Source organism: Ctenopharyngodon idella, chromosome 9, assembly GCF_019924925.1.
Source record: "Ctenopharyngodon idella isolate HZGC_01 chromosome 9, HZGC01, whole genome shotgun sequence".
NCBI classification, from domain to species: domain Eukaryota; kingdom Metazoa; phylum Chordata; class Actinopteri; order Cypriniformes; family Xenocyprididae; genus Ctenopharyngodon; species Ctenopharyngodon idella.
Genome location: NC_067228.1, coordinates 29,347,544 through 29,365,145, shown reverse-complemented (window position 1 = coordinate 29,365,145; position 17,602 = coordinate 29,347,544). Strand labels below are relative to the sequence as shown.

Here is a 17,602-nt window from a genome sequence, read left to right as displayed (position 1 = left end):
ATTTAGAGGGAGCGCATGCACAGAGTTTCCAGATTGCACAGATTAAGTAAAACACTGGGAAGAAAGTAAATCCTTTAAAAGGAAAAAGCTCTATTTGGGGGATTTAAGCTCTTTGCATCTGGCAACCACAAGCATATCCCAAAGAAAAAACACGTTTTCAGGATAAATAATGAGCGGGCCAGTATCGTGACGATTATTTGTAATCAATCGAGAGAAGCAGATATCGTTATCGCGATTAAAATTCCGATTAATCGTGCAGCCCTAGACAGCAGTCTAATATTCCTGCTCTGTGTTTTTAATGTTAATCAAACAACAAAAGACGAAGAAATCACTCTTGACTGAATAGCTTTTGTAACTTAAATAATGTTTCATCTTTATTTAATTATTCAAAGAAGTTTATGTGCAGTGTTATTTTATATTTCATTATTTTATTCAATTTCTGTACCCAAAAGCTACTGTTAGCTGAAAAACCTGTAAAGCATTGTTTATTTTATTTGTATCTTAGCTGTCATGTATTTATTTGTGCTGTTTCTTGTAGTTAGATTATTTAGGGCCCAAGCCCTGTAAAGGGCAAAGGCCCTATTGTTCCCCTAAGGAATATTATTAGGGCCCAAGCCCTGTAAAGGGCGAAGGCCCTATTGTTTTCTTTAGGATTATTAGGGCCCAAACCGAAGGCGAAGGCCCTATTGTTCCCCTAAGGATTATTAGGGCCCAAGGCGAAGGCCCTATTGTTTTCTTTAGGATAATTTTTTTTTTTGACTATTCAGGCATTTTTGGGACCCTTCACATGCTCAAAAACTCTTGAAACATTGCACACATATCGGAATCGTCGGCCATCAGGGCTGGGCAGAAGCTGGTACCCAGGCGTGGCAGGGGGGCTCGACAGCGCCTCCTTGATCGGTGTCTAAAAACTTGGTCCATATATCAAACACGCTTGCACGTATTTGTATGAAACTCAGTACACATATAGACCTCATCGGGCCTAACAACTTTCATGCTCTAAGTTATACGTCACCTCAACAGGAAGTCTGCTATTATGGGTTGTTTGGAAAAACACATGCTCTGGAATTTGATATACTCCTCCTAGGCGATTAATCCGATCACCACCAAACTCGGTCAGCTTGAAGTCAAGACACTGAGGATGATAAATTGCGAGCAGATTTTTGATATCTCGAATGGTTTGGCCGTGGTGAGGCAACGAATTTATGGCGAGAAAAGGGAAACAGGAAATGTGTTATAACGTCTGCATACATTGATTGCTTTTTGACACTTCACCTGTGTGTTCGTTATAGGAGGCTGATCACATGGATGTGACTATTGTGAGTCAAAGTTATGGGGCCACCAATTGGCAGCAGGAAGCGTGTCACTTTCAAAATGCTTTGAGATCACCCTCTTTTTTTACCCGATTTGTTTCAAACTTAATCAGTGTAATGTCAATACACAGCAGAACACAACTTTTTTTCTAAAAGTTGTTTGAGTTACAATTATTATTACCCGACACCTGTGATATCATGTATTGATTCATACAAGACTAACATCTTACTTTTTTTTTTTTTTTTTTTTTTTTTTTTAGACCTGTGAAAAGAATTGTGATATTTCAAACACTGTTGCCATGGCAACGCATCAAACTTTAATATTCATTTTGGATGATTTTGTGATGCTTAGCAAGCTTCAAACTGCATGAAACTCGATACAAACGTCAGAGATGTCAACCAGTAGACATGGGCAAAACCGTAGAAACAGGCAGGGAGGAGGGCCTCTATAGCGCCATCTTTTGAAAAAAGTGGGGGGTTAGTTTAAACTACAGTCACCAAACTTGGTACACATATTGTTCTCATTAAGCCGGACAACTTTTTAATATACAGTCATTAGCTCCGACCAACAGGAAGTCAGATATTTTGGTTTGAATGTGGATTTTTCACACACACACACACACACACACACACACACACATACACACACACACAGACATAGACTCTCTCTCTCTGTCCAAACCCAAATTTTCAAATTGCATGAAACTCAACACACTTCAATACTGTCATCCAGTAGACATGGGCAAAGCCTTAGAAACGGGCGGGGAGGAGGGGCTCTACAGGGTGTGTGTGTGGGTGGGGGGGGTCTCTGTGTGTGGGTCTCTGTCTGTGTGTGTGTGTGTGTGTGTGTGTGTCTGTGTGTGTGTGTGTGTGTGTGTGTGTGTGTGTGTGTGTGTGTGTTACAATCTTGATTAGTGGTCTTTAACCCTTTTACTGATTACCCACTTATTGATGAACTGCAAATGATAACTTCACAATCATTTGAAATTGAACCATGACACTATATCGTTATTAGGAAAGGACTAGTTTTCTAAATGTCGTTTGAGTTACAATTATTATTTTTACAATTAAAATTATTTTTAAATTAATTATTTTTTATTGATATAATTCAAATGTATTAAAAAAACCCTGTTTAAGTAAATTTTACATGATTATAAAAGTGGCTGTTTAAAATAAACTTGCATAAGTGAGCAGAAAAATCTAGACGTACCTTACTATTACCTGAGACTGATGTTAAAATCGTCTTTGCAGGTTCTGTGATTTGGCTCTATTTATTAATTTTATAATTTTATTTTTTATACCACACATATTGAAATTAAATGAAAGCATGCTTTTGGTGCTTAAGATTGGTGCACAAACGATAGCTCAGGGAGGTCAAAACACATGAAGAGAAGTGTTAGGATAATACAAAATCAGCAATCACAGACTGGCATTAAGACTGGATTACATTTCTCAGAGTACTGTTGAATTTGCGCAAATAACTATGTAAATTGTTCTGGAATTTTTATAGAAGTTGTCTGAGAAAAACACGGACATGGAAGATTAGGATGATATTCTGCACTCATTTGAAACTGACCTATGACATTCTATGACATGAAATTCATCTGGATTTAAATGATCTCATGGATGTGGCTGTTGTGGTTTGTGATCATATGGGCACCAGCTGTAAATGTGGTGTATTCAAATGACTTTGACATATTCCTTTTATGTTTACCCGTTTTAAATGCCTATTGCCCGTTGTGCACAGTTTTCCTGAAGCCTCTGGGCTGGCGGTGCCACCGGGCTTGGGCCCGTCATCGCAGCTTGCAGCTATATTTGTTTTTATTTTCTTTATCTTTATTTGACAATTGTCCTATTTTTTACAGAAACCGTACCGAAACCATGACCCTAAAACAGTGATAAAAACTGAACCGTGAGTAATCTGAACCGTTCCACCCCTCGTCCTATCACACCCTTTTGTCTTAACCACAGTAGGACAAAAGGATTCTTGTTGTGACGTGTGGACTTCTGTTGTGAAGCTCTGATGCTATCATGTCATCATGTCATTTATACCATGACTGGGTATAAAAAGAGCCTCTCAGAGTGGCAGTGTCTCTCAGAAGTCAAGATGGGCAGAGGATCACCAATTCCCCCAATGCTGCAGGCAAAAAAATAGTGGAGCAATATCAGAAAGGAGATTCTCAGAGAAAAATTGCAAAGAGTTTGAAGTTATCATCATCTACAGTGCATAATATCATCCAAAGATTCAGAGAATCTGGAACAATCTCTGTGCGTAAGGGTCAAGGCCGGAAAACCATACTGGATGCCCGTGATGTTCGGGCCTTTAGACGGCACTGCATCACATACAGGAATGCTACTGTAATGGAAATCACAACATGGGCTCAGGAATACTTCCAGAAAACATTGTCGGTGAACACAATCCACCGTGCCATTCGCCGTTGCCGGCTAAAACTCTATAGGTCAAAAAAGAAGCCATATATAAACATGATCCAGAAGCGCGGGCGTTTTCTCTGGGCCAAGGCTCATTTAAAATGGACTGTGGCAAAGTGGAAAACTGCTCTGTGGTCAGATGAATCAAAATTTGAAGTTCTTTTTGGAAAACTGGGACGCCATGTCATCTGGACTAAAGAGGACAAGGACAACCCAAATTTTTATCAGCGCTCAGTTCAGAAGCCTGCATCTCTGATGGTATGGGGTTGCATGAGTACGTGTGGCATGGGCAGCTTACACATCTGGAAAGGCACCATCAATGCTGAAAGGTATATCCAAGTTCTAGAACATCATATGCTCCCATCCAGACGTCGTCTCTTTCAGGGAAGACCTTGCATTTTCCAACATGACAATGCCAGACCACATACTGCATCAATTACAACATCATGGCTGCGTAGAAGAAGGATCCGGGTACTGAAATGGCCAGCCTGCAGTCCAGATCTTTCACCCATAGAAAACATTTGGCGCATCATAAAGAGGAAGATGCGACAAAGAAGACCTAAGACAGTTGAGCAACTAGAAGCCTGTATTAGACAAGAATGGGACAACATTCCTATTCCTAAACTTGAGCAACTTGTCTCCTCAGTCCCCAGACATTTGCAGACTGTTATAAAAAGAAGAGGGGATGCCACACAGTGGTAAACATGGCCTTGTCCCAACTTTGAGATGTGTTGATGCCATGAAATTTAAAATCAACTTATTTTTCCCTTGAAATGATACATTTTCTCAGTTTAAACATTTGATATGTCATCTATGTTGTATTCTGAATAAAATATTGAAATTTGAAACTTCCACATCATTGCATTCCTTTTTTATTCACAATTTGTACAGTGTCCCAACTTTTTTGGAATCGGGTTTGTACAAAAATCAATATACATTTTGTTATATCGTTTTATGTTGCGCTGTCTAAATATATCTGCGCAGCTTTCAGTGGGCAAATTGTTACTGACACGTTAGAGTGATAAAGAATAGAGGTCGACTGATTCATCGGTTTTGCCGATTAATAGGCACCGATATTTGATTAGTGGAACAATCGGTTATCGGCAAAAATCCATACCGATAGTTTTTCAGGGGTGCGTCTGTTGCTGGAGAAGTTAAGAAGGATGCGCTGTCATTATAAAGAACAGGAGTGCTGAGAAGGGTCTGCTGCCATTACACAGAACGAGAGCGGCCTCTAGAGGCGAAATAAAAACTATCACTGACGCCTCGTGTTTATTTTAACACGAGGCTGCGCGCTGCACGGAGAGAACTGACACAGATGCGCGTTTAAAATACAGACGGTATTCAAAACGGCAAAATGGTATGAATACAGAACACTATAGTACATGTTGCCATATCATTATAAAGTAATTAATTTGTTGACTATAGATGCTGCATTAGCAGAGAAAAACAAGCCAATGAAGTTGCATATTTAAAGCTATAGGCCTAGTGATGTGATTACTTTCTCAACATTGATATATTCATGCAGCCGACAGAACCATAAACAAAAACAAACCAGAAATGCATTCGATTTCATTTTTTTTTTTTAATCACTGCAATACATTTTGTTATTTTGATTAGATAATCATCAAATGTTCTAAAATAGACGCACATAAAGTGAGAGACTATACATAATATACATTTATGTAATTTTAATGCTCAGGCCTTTGCGTAGATATTTAAAGATGGCCATCTTTAAGGATGACTGTTTGGATTTATATGAAATGGTAACACTTTACAATAAGATTCAATTTGTAACATTAACTAAGGTTAATAAATGCTGTAGAAGAATTGTTCATTCTTAGTTAGTTAATTTCAACATTTACTAATACATTTTTAATTTGAGTTTTAATTTTTATTTTATCTGTTAACCTTGCTTAATGCACTATGAACTAACATGAATGATCAAGGTACAATTACAAGTAATAAGTAATACTTTTACTATAGTACTGTCACAGAGACGAACTCCGTGATTCCCTCCTTTGGCCATCAGAGGGCGCCATCACCAGAATACTGACACTCACACATTCACTTACACTCACTACATTTCCCATAAGCCCCGTACCTTGGCGCTAATCGCCACCTCCAGGTGCTATACATTATCTGGACTATTTAAGACGCTCTCAACCTCTATATCTTTGTGAGGCCTTGTATTGCTACGGTGTGCATTTCTGAGCGTTTACTATTCTGATTGTCTGCCTGTTATCGACCCAGTTTATTCCCCGTTTACGATTCTCTGCTGCCTGCCCTTGGACTGCTTATTGTTTATTGGACTTGTGATTGATATCTGCCTGCCCCGATCTTCTGCCTGTATTACGACTACGATTCTGCCTGTTCCCTGCTATACCCGTCTGCCTCTGTTTGACCCCTGCCTGTTTGACCACGTATTCTGTAAATAAAGGCCTGCTTATGGATCCCACTTCATGTGACGACTCGTTACAGAAGACCTCGCCAACCCAAGATCCAGCAGCTTTTTCTCATCTGTGTGGTACGATGTCAGCTCAGGCCAGCCAACTCGCCGCCCATCAGCACCAGTTGAACAGTCTCACCTCTCTCACGGAGGAGCTGGTGAAAGCCTTGCAGAATCTGCACACCACTGTTCCCGCGGCGCCACCACCACCTGCTGCGGCCGCCATAACACACGCGGCAGAGACGCCGTCTCAGGGGAACCCCCACCTGTTGCTTCCCGAGAAGTTTGACGGTGATCCAGCTAAATGTAAGGGATTTATATTGCAATGCTCTCTCTTTATCAATCAGCAACCTGCTTTATACACCACTGAGGCAGGGAAGATCACTTTTGTCTGCTCACTGTTTACTGGTAAAGCTTTGGAATGGATTACGGCAGTATGGAGGGAGGATGGATCTGCCTTTCCTTCATTTGAATCGAAGAATTATACAACGTCTCTGTTTATACTGTGGTCACCCCGGTCATATGAGAAATACCTGTCCTGTCCATCCCAGTCCAGAGAAGCCGAGGCCGGTGAGTGCTATTAACCAGAAACCAGATCCAGACGTGTGTTACAGTACACATTACTCTCACAGTTAATAATCAACAAATTACGACAACTGCATTACTGGACTCAGGTGCTGCGGGTAACTTCATGTACCAAGGCTTTGCTCAACTCCATCGCATTGCTTTAATTGAATGCTCTTCCTCTCTAACACTGGAGGCGATAGACGGCCGTCCACTGGGCGCCGGACGTATCACAGCTCTCACCCAACAGCTCATCATGAGGACAGGTGTGCTTCACACAGAAACCATCCAGTTCTACATCCTACCCACATCAACATCTGTCATCTTGGGACTACCCTGGCTAGGCAACCATAACCCGCAGATCTCCTGGAGAGATGGCCAAATCACACACTGGAGCGAAGCATGTCACCTCAGTTGTTTGTCTCCCCTGTCTCCTTTCTCGGCCCTGCATTGACTATCGAGGTTTAAATGACATAACCATCAAGTTCAGATACCCACCACCCCTGGTACCTGCAGCTCTAGAACAACTACGCACCGCTAAGTTCTTCACCAAACTCGATCTCCGCAGTGCTTACAACCTCATCCGCATACGAGAAGGAGATGAGTGGAAGACTGCTTTCTCTACTGCTACTGGGCACTATAAATACCTTGTTATGCCGTTCGGGCTAGTCAACAGTCCGTCTGTCTTCCAGGCCTTCATAAACGACGTCTTCAGGGACATGTTGAACAAGTTTGTAATAGTTTACATCGATGATATACTGATCTACTCCGATACCCTCGAAGAACACATCCAGCAGGTCCGTGCTGTACTCCAAAGACTCATCAAACACCAGCTATATGCCAAAGCAGAAAAGTGCGAGTTTCACCAGACTTCCACCGCCTTCCTGGGGTACATCATCAGCCCAGAAGGGGTCGCAATGGATGAGAAGAAGGTAACTACCGTTCTTAACTGGCCTCAACCTACAACACTCAAAGAGCTACAGCGATTCCTGGGTTTCTCCAACTTCTACCGTCGCTTCATAAGAGACTTCAGCACGATAGCCAGTCCGTTGATGAGTATGGTTAAGAAAGGACATCATCGTCTCACCTGGTCACCTTCAGCCGTCCAAGCCTTCCAATCACTGAAGGAGCGCTTCACTACAGCCCCCATATTACGTCATCCAGATCCAGACATCCCATTCGTGGTCGAGGTTGACGCTTCCAATTCTGGCCTCGGGGCCATCCTCTCACAGAGACAAGGTAACCCTCCGAAGCTATATCCATGTGCTAATCACTCCCGAAAGCTCAACGCAGCAGAGAATTATGATGTGGGTGATTGCAAATTGCTGGCTATGAAGGCTGCGTTCGAAGAATGGCGTCACTGGCTGGAGGGAGCCACACATCCTTTCGTTGTACTCACAGACCACAAGAACCTTGAATACCTCAGAACTGCCAAGAGACTCAACCCCAGACAAGCTCGTTGGTCACTCTTCTTCTCTCACTTTAACTTCACTGTAACCTACCGCCCCGGCTCAAAGAATACAAAAGCTGACGCCCTCTCCAGGCAGTATGAGGGAGAACAAGTGGACCAACAACCTGAAACCATAATTCCATCAACGCTTGTGGTTGCTCCCATCTAGTGGGATATCATTACTGAATTAGAACAGGCAAATGCTCAAGTCCAAATTCCTCCCGAATGTCCACCAGAGAAAGTCGTTGTCCCTGAACCCTTCCACCTCCGTGTCATGGAACAAGTCCACAGCTTACCAGCCTCAGGTCATCCAGGCATCACAGCCACAATCCAACTTCTTCAGAACCGGTTTTGGTGGCCGACTCTTATCAAAGACACCACTCAATTCATCTGCAACATGCACAAACCCTCACATCAAGTTCCCACTGGCCTTCTACAGCCTCTACCTCTGCCTCAACGACCCTGGTCCCACATAGCTATAGACTTCGTCACCGACCTTCCACCTTCCAACAACTTCACAACTATACTTACTGTCATAGACCGTTTCTCCAAAGCCTGCCGCCTCATTCCTCTGTCTAAACTACCAACCGCCATGCAAACCGCTGAACACCTCTGCAACTGGGTATTTCGGATCTACGGCCTCCCAGTAGATATAGTTTCGGACCGGGGACCACAGTTCACCTCTCGCCACTGGTCATCCTTCTGCCAAGCCCTTAATATCAACGTCAGCCTCACTTCCGGGTACCAACCACAGTCCAATGGACAAATTGAACGCCTTAACCAAGAACTTACACGCTTCCTTCATTCCTACTGCAGCCAGCATCAAAATGACTGGGCCCGGTACCTGATGTGGGCAAGAATACGCTCAGAATTCCATACGTAAAGAAGCCACAGGATTAACTCCCTTCCAATGTGTCCTTGGTTTCCAACCACCTCTCTTCCCCTGGTCAGGTGAGCCCACTGATGTACCGGCAGTCAACGACTGGATGAACAGGAGTGAAGCCACGTGGAACCGAGCTCATACCCACCTCCAACGTGCTGTCCGCCGTTTCAGAGAACAAGCTGATCGTCATCGTCGTCCTGGTCCAGAATACCAGCCTGGTCAGTGGGTGTGGCTGTCAACCCGAGACTTGCGTCTCAAACTCCCTTGCAAGAAACTTAGCCCAAGGTACGTAGGTCCATTTCAAATAACACGTCAAATTACACCTGTTTCATTCCGTCTTGCCTTACCTAATCATTTCTGTATCTCTCCCACTTTGCATGTATCACTGCTCAAGCCTGCTGATGGCCCCCGCGAGGAGGGAGAGGAGGTGTCCGGTGAGCAGGGTCCCCTACCCATCATGGTGGAAGGCGAGGAGGCCTATCGGGTCCACGAACTGCTGGACTCTAGACGTCGAGGAAGAATGCTCCAGTATCTGGTCTATTGGGAGGGGTACGGTCCTGAGGAGCGCTCATGGGTCAACGCGGATGATATCCTAGACCCCAACCTTGTGGAAGAGTTCCACCAAAACCACCCAGAGAAACCGGCCCCTCGACCACATGGGAGACCTCGACGTCGGTTGCTTCCCCGCGCCAGGAGTCGCTCGCGGGGGGGTGGGGGGGTGGTGGTTTCTGTCACAGAGACGAACTCCGTGATTCCCTCCTCTGGCCATCAGAGGGCGCCATCACCAGAATACTGACACTCACACATTCACTTACACTCACTACATTTCCCATAAGCCCCGTACCTTGGCGCTAATCGCCACCTCCAGTTGCCACGCATTATCTGGACTATTTAAGACGCTCTCAACCTCTCTATCTTTGTGAGGTCTTGTATTGCTACGGTGTGCATTTCTGAGCGTTTACTATTCTGATTGTCTGCCTGTTATCGACCCAGTTTATTCCCCGTTTACGATTCTCTGCTGCCTGCCCTTGGACTGTTTATTGTTTACTGGACTTTTGATTGATATCTGCCTGCCCCGATCGAAAGCTATAATAAAATGTATTTTTGTTTAAAAGTAGAGGCTCTGTTCTTTCTTCTGAAATATTTACTGTTTACATACAACAGATATTCTGGTGGCCATGAAAATTTTGTGAATATCATCAAAAATGCTGGCAGTTAGGGCTGCAGCTAATGATTATTTTAATAATCAACAAATTGATGAAAATGAAAATTTTATATATATATATATACACACACACACACACACACACACACACAGGTGCTGGTCATATAATTAGAATATCATCAAAAAGTTGATTTATTTCACTAATTCCATTCAAAAAGTGAAACTTGTATATTATATTCATTCATTACACACAGACTGATATATTTCAAATGTTTATTTCTTTTTCCTTTGATGATTATAACTGACAACTAAGGAAAATCCCAAACTCAGTATCTCAGAAAATTAGAATATTGTGAAAAGGTTCAATATTGAAGACACCTGGTGCCACACTCTAATCAGCTAATTAACTCAAAACACCTGCAAAGGCCTTTAAATGGTCTCTTAGTCTAGTTCTGTAGGCTACACAATCATGGGGAAGACTGCTGACTTGACAGAAAAAGACGACCATTGACACCTTGCACAAGGAGGGCAAGACACAAAAGGTCACTGCAAAAAGCTCTGTGTCCAGGCACATTAATAGAGAGGCGAAGGGAAGGAAAAGATGTGGTAGAAAAAAAGTGTACAAGCAATAGGGATAACCGCACCTTGGAGAGGATTGTGAAACAGACGTCAGAAGCATCTCGCCTGGGCTAAAGACAAAAAGGACTGGACTGCTGCTGAGTGGTCCAAAGTTATGTTCTCTGATGAAAGTAAATTTTGCAATCAGGGTCCCAGAGTCTGGAGGAAGAGAGGAGAGGCACACAATCCACGTTGCTTGAGGTCCAGTGTAAAGTTTCCACAGTCAGTGATGGTTTGGGGTGCCATGTCATCTGCTGGTGTTGGTCCACTGTGTTTTCTGAGGTCCAAGGTCAACGCAGCCGTATACCAGGAAGTTTTAGAGCACTTCATGCTTCCTGCTGCTGACCAACTTTTTGGAGATGCAGATTTCATTTTCCAACAGGACTTGGCACCTGCACACAGTGCCAAAGCTACCAGTACCTGGTTTAAGGACCATGGTATCCCTGTTCTTAATTGGCCAGCAAACTCGCCTGACCTTAACCCCATAGAAAATCTATGGGGTATTGTGAAGAGGAAGATGCGATATGCCAGACCCAATAATGCAGAAGAGCTGAAGGCCACTATCAGAGCAACCTGGGCTCTTATAACACCTGAGCAGTGCCACAGACTGATCGACTCCATGCCACGCCGCATTGCTGCAGTAATTCAGGCTAAAGGAGCCCCAACTAAGTATTGAGTGCTGTACATGCTCATACTTTTTATGTTCATACTTTTCACTTTTCAGTTGGCCAAGATTTCTAAAAATCCTTTCTTTGTATTGGTCTTAAGTAATATTCTAATTTTCTGAGATACTGAATTTGGGTTTTTCCTTAGTTGTCAGTTATAATCATCAAAATTAAAAGAAATAAACATTTGAAACATATCAGTCTGTGTGTAATGAATGAATATAATATACAAGTTTCACTTTTTGAATGGAATTAGTGAAATAAATCAACTTTTTGATGATATTCTAATTATATGACCAGCACCTGAATGAATATTATATATATATATATATATATATATATATATATATATTATTAATAAATAATATTTTACCAAAAAAATATTAATTTAAATCCAAAATTTAAAAAACATAATGTTATTACACATCATGCCCAATGTTGTCCTTCAAACAATGTGCAATATAAAGGCTATGAAAACAAATTATGCAATGTAGGGCTGGCTGATAAAATGATAACGATAATTAACGCAATTTAATTTTCCTCGATAAAATTATACCAACAGTTTAATAAATGTTCAGTACAATGTTTATGTGCCAGAAGCAGAACGAAACACTCATTTGAACCATGCCACATGGACCATTTATTTGCTCGGCTCAAACGGCAGCATAGCGCAAGCTTAGCTTCTAGAATAGACGCATTTACTTGCTGATTGGTCTCGATGCCACTTCCTTTATTCGGGTGCCTTTTAATTAATGGAGTGTCTATTTGCCCATATTTGCTATTTACACTAACTGATGTCTGGTTGGACCAGAGAAAATTATGGAAGACACCAGATTGATTATAGTGGCAATAGTGTAGGTGTAGGGAGTAGGGAGTTTTGACGCAAATCAACCCGAGATTCGAACTTGCTCTACTCCCTTTTTATCCATCACATATCAGATCGGAAAGGCATTTATTTTCAATAAAAATAAAAGAAATATTCTAAAAAGTGGAAATAAAGTGTCTAATGTGTGTTTAATAATAAAGTGTTTATCAGTTAGGGGTTAGGGAGGGTTTTATAGTCCCAATAAGGTGGAATCCATTTAATTTTAATAAATAATCATTTACACTATGATATTACTGCATACAATTTAATATTTAACAACAACACTGGGGTGAAAATAGTGGCTCTGAATGACCAAGTGAAATAGATTTGACTGACGGCACTCTGAAAAGTGAACAGACATAACAGACATACACATCGTATAGATTTTAAAATCTTGCTAATTACTTACAAAGCACTAAATGGTTTAGCTCCCCAGTACCTGAGCGAGCTCCTAATTCATTATAGTCCTTCACGTCTATTGCGATCTCAGAATTCAGGCCAGCTGATAATACCTAGGATATCAAAATCAACCGCAGGCGGTATATCCTTCTCCTATTTGGCACCTAAACTCTGGAACAATCTTCCTAGCATTGTTCGGGAAGCAGACACACTCTGTCAGTTTAAATCTAGACTAAAAACGCATTTCTTTAACCTGGCATACACATAACACATTACCAATTTATATTTTCAAATCTGTTAAAGGATTATTAGGCTGCATAAATTAGGTCAGCCGGAACCGGGAACACTTCCTATAACACCTGATGTACTCGTTACATCAGAAGAAAAATGGCATCTACGCTAATATTAGTCTTTCTGGTTATCCCGAGGTTCACCGTAGTCAACCGGATCCGGGCCGTATCCAGGTGAGACCAAGGACCTGCGCCTTGACACGACCACAACGCAGCCCTGAAGTATCAGCAGAGATTGAGTCAACTAGATCATCCACTGTGAGGGCCTCATCGACACGACAGACACGACACAGTTCCTCAACAACCGTCCATACCGCCGTGATGAATACGATCCTCAATTGGATGGAACTGGAATTAATACTTTGAATGTTGCGATCCTGTCGGACTTATGATAGCTACCTGAATCGTAACAAAGCACTGTTGGCCAGAGGAGAACTGGCCCCCCGACTAAGCCTGGTTTCTCCCAAGGTTTTTTTCTCCATTTAAACACCTATTTGCCACTTGTCTGCCACCTGATGTCACCTGATGGAGTTTGGGTTCCTTGCCGCTGTCGCCTTTAGCTTGCTTAGTTGGGGACACTTGACATTTGACTTGACATTTGATATTCAACAGTGGTTTGATCTGCCTGCATTGACACTATTCTTTTAAGAGCTGCTGTGCAGCCAAATAATGTACCAGTTATCAATGTAAAGCTGCGGTACTCCAGATTTCCAGACCGCTCCAGAACTGCACCATGGTATTGTGGTGCATTTGTTTTAATACTAAAAGTGTCTTTATAAATGTCTTATCATAGAAACATTATAGTTACTATTTAGCATTATAGCATTATAGTGCTATTTGCATGGTTTTACCAGTGGTTATGATGATCTAAATGTATGTATACTATGGATGATCAATGGTTAATTTTAATAAAAGTAGAGTCGGAACTTAAACAGACTATATAAATTTTACCCTATAAAAATTAGGTTGTTACAATTTTTACAGTTGTTACTGTTTTTGTTAATGAACATAAATTTACATCTGCTTCCCAACTCAAGCTACTGCTATTGTCAACTCAAGCTACTGTCAAATGTGCATTTCTAAGAGACAAGAAAAACATGTAATATTATTAATATTGCAGCCTGCACAGCAAACTGTGCTGAAGATACACGTCATCAAAGCCAGAAAACACAAACTATTACTTGTTAGAACATGCAGAAACTAAGAAATTAAGAGGACAAAGACAACGTGCCGACAGACAAGACAGGTTACTTGATATGAATATGATATGAAACAAAGTCTCAGCTTTTAAATTCTGTCAATTTTACTACGAAATTCTGTATTAAATTCTGGGTTAAACTGTAAATGTTTAACCCAGGAAGAAGCTTGTTGTAGTCCCGACCAGCCGTTTGCTGTTGTCCTTAAACAGCGATTTCTTTAAAAGAAGATATCTAACTTTGCATTGAACTTTGAGCATTGTAACTTTGCAGACGTTGTTTATGCTCTAAAAGCAACATCACACACTAACTAAAGTTACAAAAGTGAAATCATAATCAACCACCCCTTTAAAGGGATAGTTCATCCAAAAATGAAAATTCTGCCATCATTTACTCCCCTTCAAATTGTTCCAAACCTGTATAAATTTCTTTGTTCTACTGTACACAAGGGGAGATATTTGGAAGAATATTTGTATCCAAGCAGATCTCGCCCCCCATTGACTACTATAGCAGGGAAAAAATACTATTGCGGTCAATGAGGGGCAAGATTTGCTTGGTTACAAACATTCTTCCAAATGTCTTCCTTTGTGTACAGCAGAACAACGAAATTTATAAAGATTAGTCTGGAATATACTACATTACAACCAGAAACTTCCTGAAGAGATCACCATGCATCACAATTCAGGATCACGTCATATGATCAATACCACAGAAAAAGAATTAAGTGTATTAACTCCGCCCCTGACAATCTCGCATTCCTGGAATTCCTGCGCGCTACTCACCTGTCTCTTCTCAATAAAGCCCTCCACTCACCTTCAGCAAACACGTATTATACCCACTAATACGTGTTCCCTAACTGTGATAAGTACAGAACAGACGCATCTAGTACTGCACGAATCCTCTTAGTAAGGTCTGCGTGCGAGATAACGTAGCTATTTTAAGGAGACAGATTAAGTAAGTACTAACTTGATATCCTCCTCCACATGCATTTATCTCCCTCTGCAACAGTAAAAAAAACAAACAAAAAAAAAAAACTTTTCATGTCAGAAAACTGTAGTTTAAACTCGTATTTCTTTGCCAAACTCCAGTCATAAGCCAGCTCAAACTTGCAACGTTAAATAAAGTCGCAAAAATACTACTAATAATTAATTATCATTACCTTTCGGAGCACTCGTTTAATCCAGCCGATATGTTTAAATAATAAGAACTCATCGAAACGAAATATTTCCCACTGAAGGAGCTCATTCGTCAGTTCCCTGAACCACTGTCATACTCCAGGAGTTCGACGAAACTGTCCTCCCCTCTTGCACTGCACAGCACTCCGGGAAAGAGGAATACGCATGACGTCAGCGCACCCTGGAATTTAGGCCCCCGCTCGCCATTGGCTCACACCCTGTAGAACGGAAGCTTGGTTGGGTCAGAGCCATGTAGAGAGGCTCTGGCCAATAGGAAGGAAGAAAACTGTTTCCGTGGTTACACTGGATACACAAATAACAGTTTTTGCAACAGAACCATTATTAAGGTAAATCATGTTTTTAATAAGCGTTTATTCTGTGTTAGGGCTTTTAGAGGTGTGCTGTTTGAAGATATTTTCTTCTTTTTATTAGTTACGAAGAATCTCTGCAAATGTCTACAAAGATTTGAAGATGTTTAATTAGATCTACATAATTTCTATGTAAGCTATGTCTAACCTGTAATGTAAATGAGTGACATCGTAGATAAGACCTCATAAGATAAGGCTGTATGTGTAAAGCTCATCGGATTTCACCACTGTAAATTATATTTTGCTAAAGTTAGAATTAAATCAAAATTTACAATTCGTACTTTTATGGAATATTGCGGTATGTATTATGCAAGGGATAATCCACGGCTAGTGGCCGTTGATTTGCCAGTGTTGACAAATTAAAGCTGTTATTGATGTTTGCAGCGCAATATCTGTAATTGTTTTTAGCTAAGTTTAGTTCAATATTGTTTCAGTTCAGTTCAATAATTGAATCAATGTTGCAAAGTCGATCAATTATGAAACAAGTTAAATTCAGCTATAAGCAGCTCTACAGTAATGTCATTATTCAGCTATACAGTCAGTGTTGATTCAGATAAACTAAATCAGTTCAAAATTTTTGTGATAGTGTCTGTGCATTTAAATCAATAATATAACTAAATATTGTCTTTTAAACCTGTTATATGAATAACATTGTTTACATTTATACAAAGTCCTATATTTGGAATCATATTTACCTTTTTTCCTGAATTATTAACAGATGTGTAGCAGAGATTGTTGTACCTTCATCACAAACCACTGCTCTGAAGATAAAGGTAGGGCAGCTGTGATCAAAATTGACAAAAAAGTTTATATATATAAATATATTAAAAACAAACAATGATGTATATAAATCATTCGTGTATATATATATATATATATATATATATATATATATATATATATATTTGCCCAAAATCATTCATATATAATATATATTTAAAATCATTCATATATATATATATATATATATGAATGATTTATACATCATTGTTTGTTTTTAATGCATGTGCCCTTGTAATGTTGAATCAAAATAACATTAGCTTTCCCTCCCTGCGTGTCCCCAGAACTTTTAATAAAATGTAAATTCCCCCTGATTTTTTTGGGCAAATTTGTTCATGTAGAGTTTTTCACAGGCCAATGTACAAACATATAAATATAGGTTTAATATAGGTTTAAATTCAAAGAGACAACATTGTTGCGTCACTACACTGCCATTCACAAATTCTCTCCTGTGGCCTCGTGGGATAGTAAAGTGTCCATCATATGCAGGCTTCTGAATCTCTCCGGAAGTAGTAGGTTATCCGGTTACTTTTTGCCTACACTTTTATGAGTACTGTGCATACAGATATACTTCTTTTGTCACATACCGTTTTTTGCCTACTATATAGTAGGGAAGTAGGCCTATGCGATTTCTGATGCAGCTGACGTTCCAGGAAATATATGGACAAAGGTATCCAGCTATCGCTGTAGCCGATTGAAAAGCAGAAACGTTTTGACTGATGAAACGTGAAGACAATAAACACACTATTGCAACAATATGTGTGTCACGGTTCCAGTCATTCCCGGACTCCATTTCCCACAATCCTCCCTGGTTATCACCTGCACTCACTCTACCAATCAGTAATCACCACACCCAGCTGCAGCACATTACCTGGACTATTTAAGCCACTCACATCCACATACACTTTGTGAGGTCTTGTTAACTCTGATCGCCCAGAGTCACGTCATGTCTCCGCTGATCGCCCAAAGTCAGCCACTTCGCACTCAAGCCC

At 40.9% G+C, this 17,602-nt stretch overlaps 2 protein-coding genes across 4 annotated transcripts in view; one reads left to right on the top strand and one right to left on the bottom strand.

Annotated features, from left to right (window-relative positions):
• LOC127518793 (plakophilin-4-like) overlaps positions 1-15,609 on the bottom strand; it is a 263,494-nt gene extending 247,885 nt beyond the window's left edge. Inside the window, exon 1 of one of the 2 annotated variants that reach the window (XM_051905907.1) lies at positions 15,447-15,609. Coding sequence is in view for 1 of the 2 variants with exons in the window: in XM_051905908.1 (XP_051761868.1) it covers positions 15,447-15,532 (86 nt within the window). In the remaining variant the exon portion in view is untranslated. The remainder of the gene's footprint in view (positions 1-15,446) is intronic. The other variant, XM_051905908.1, reaches the window with a different exon arrangement.
• A 130-nt stretch (positions 15,610-15,739) lies between these two features.
• The window catches only part of LOC127518799 (coiled-coil domain-containing protein 148-like), a 139,096-nt gene continuing 137,233 nt past the window's right edge, over positions 15,740-17,602 (top strand). Inside the window, exons 1-2 of one of the 2 annotated variants that reach the window (XM_051905961.1) lie at positions 15,740-15,809; positions 16,549-16,603. In XM_051905961.1, coding sequence (XP_051761921.1) covers positions 16,549-16,603 — 55 coding nt within the window. In that variant the 5' untranslated portion in view covers positions 15,740-15,809. The remainder of the gene's footprint in view (positions 15,810-16,548; positions 16,604-17,602) is intronic. The other variant, XM_051905959.1, reaches the window with a different exon arrangement.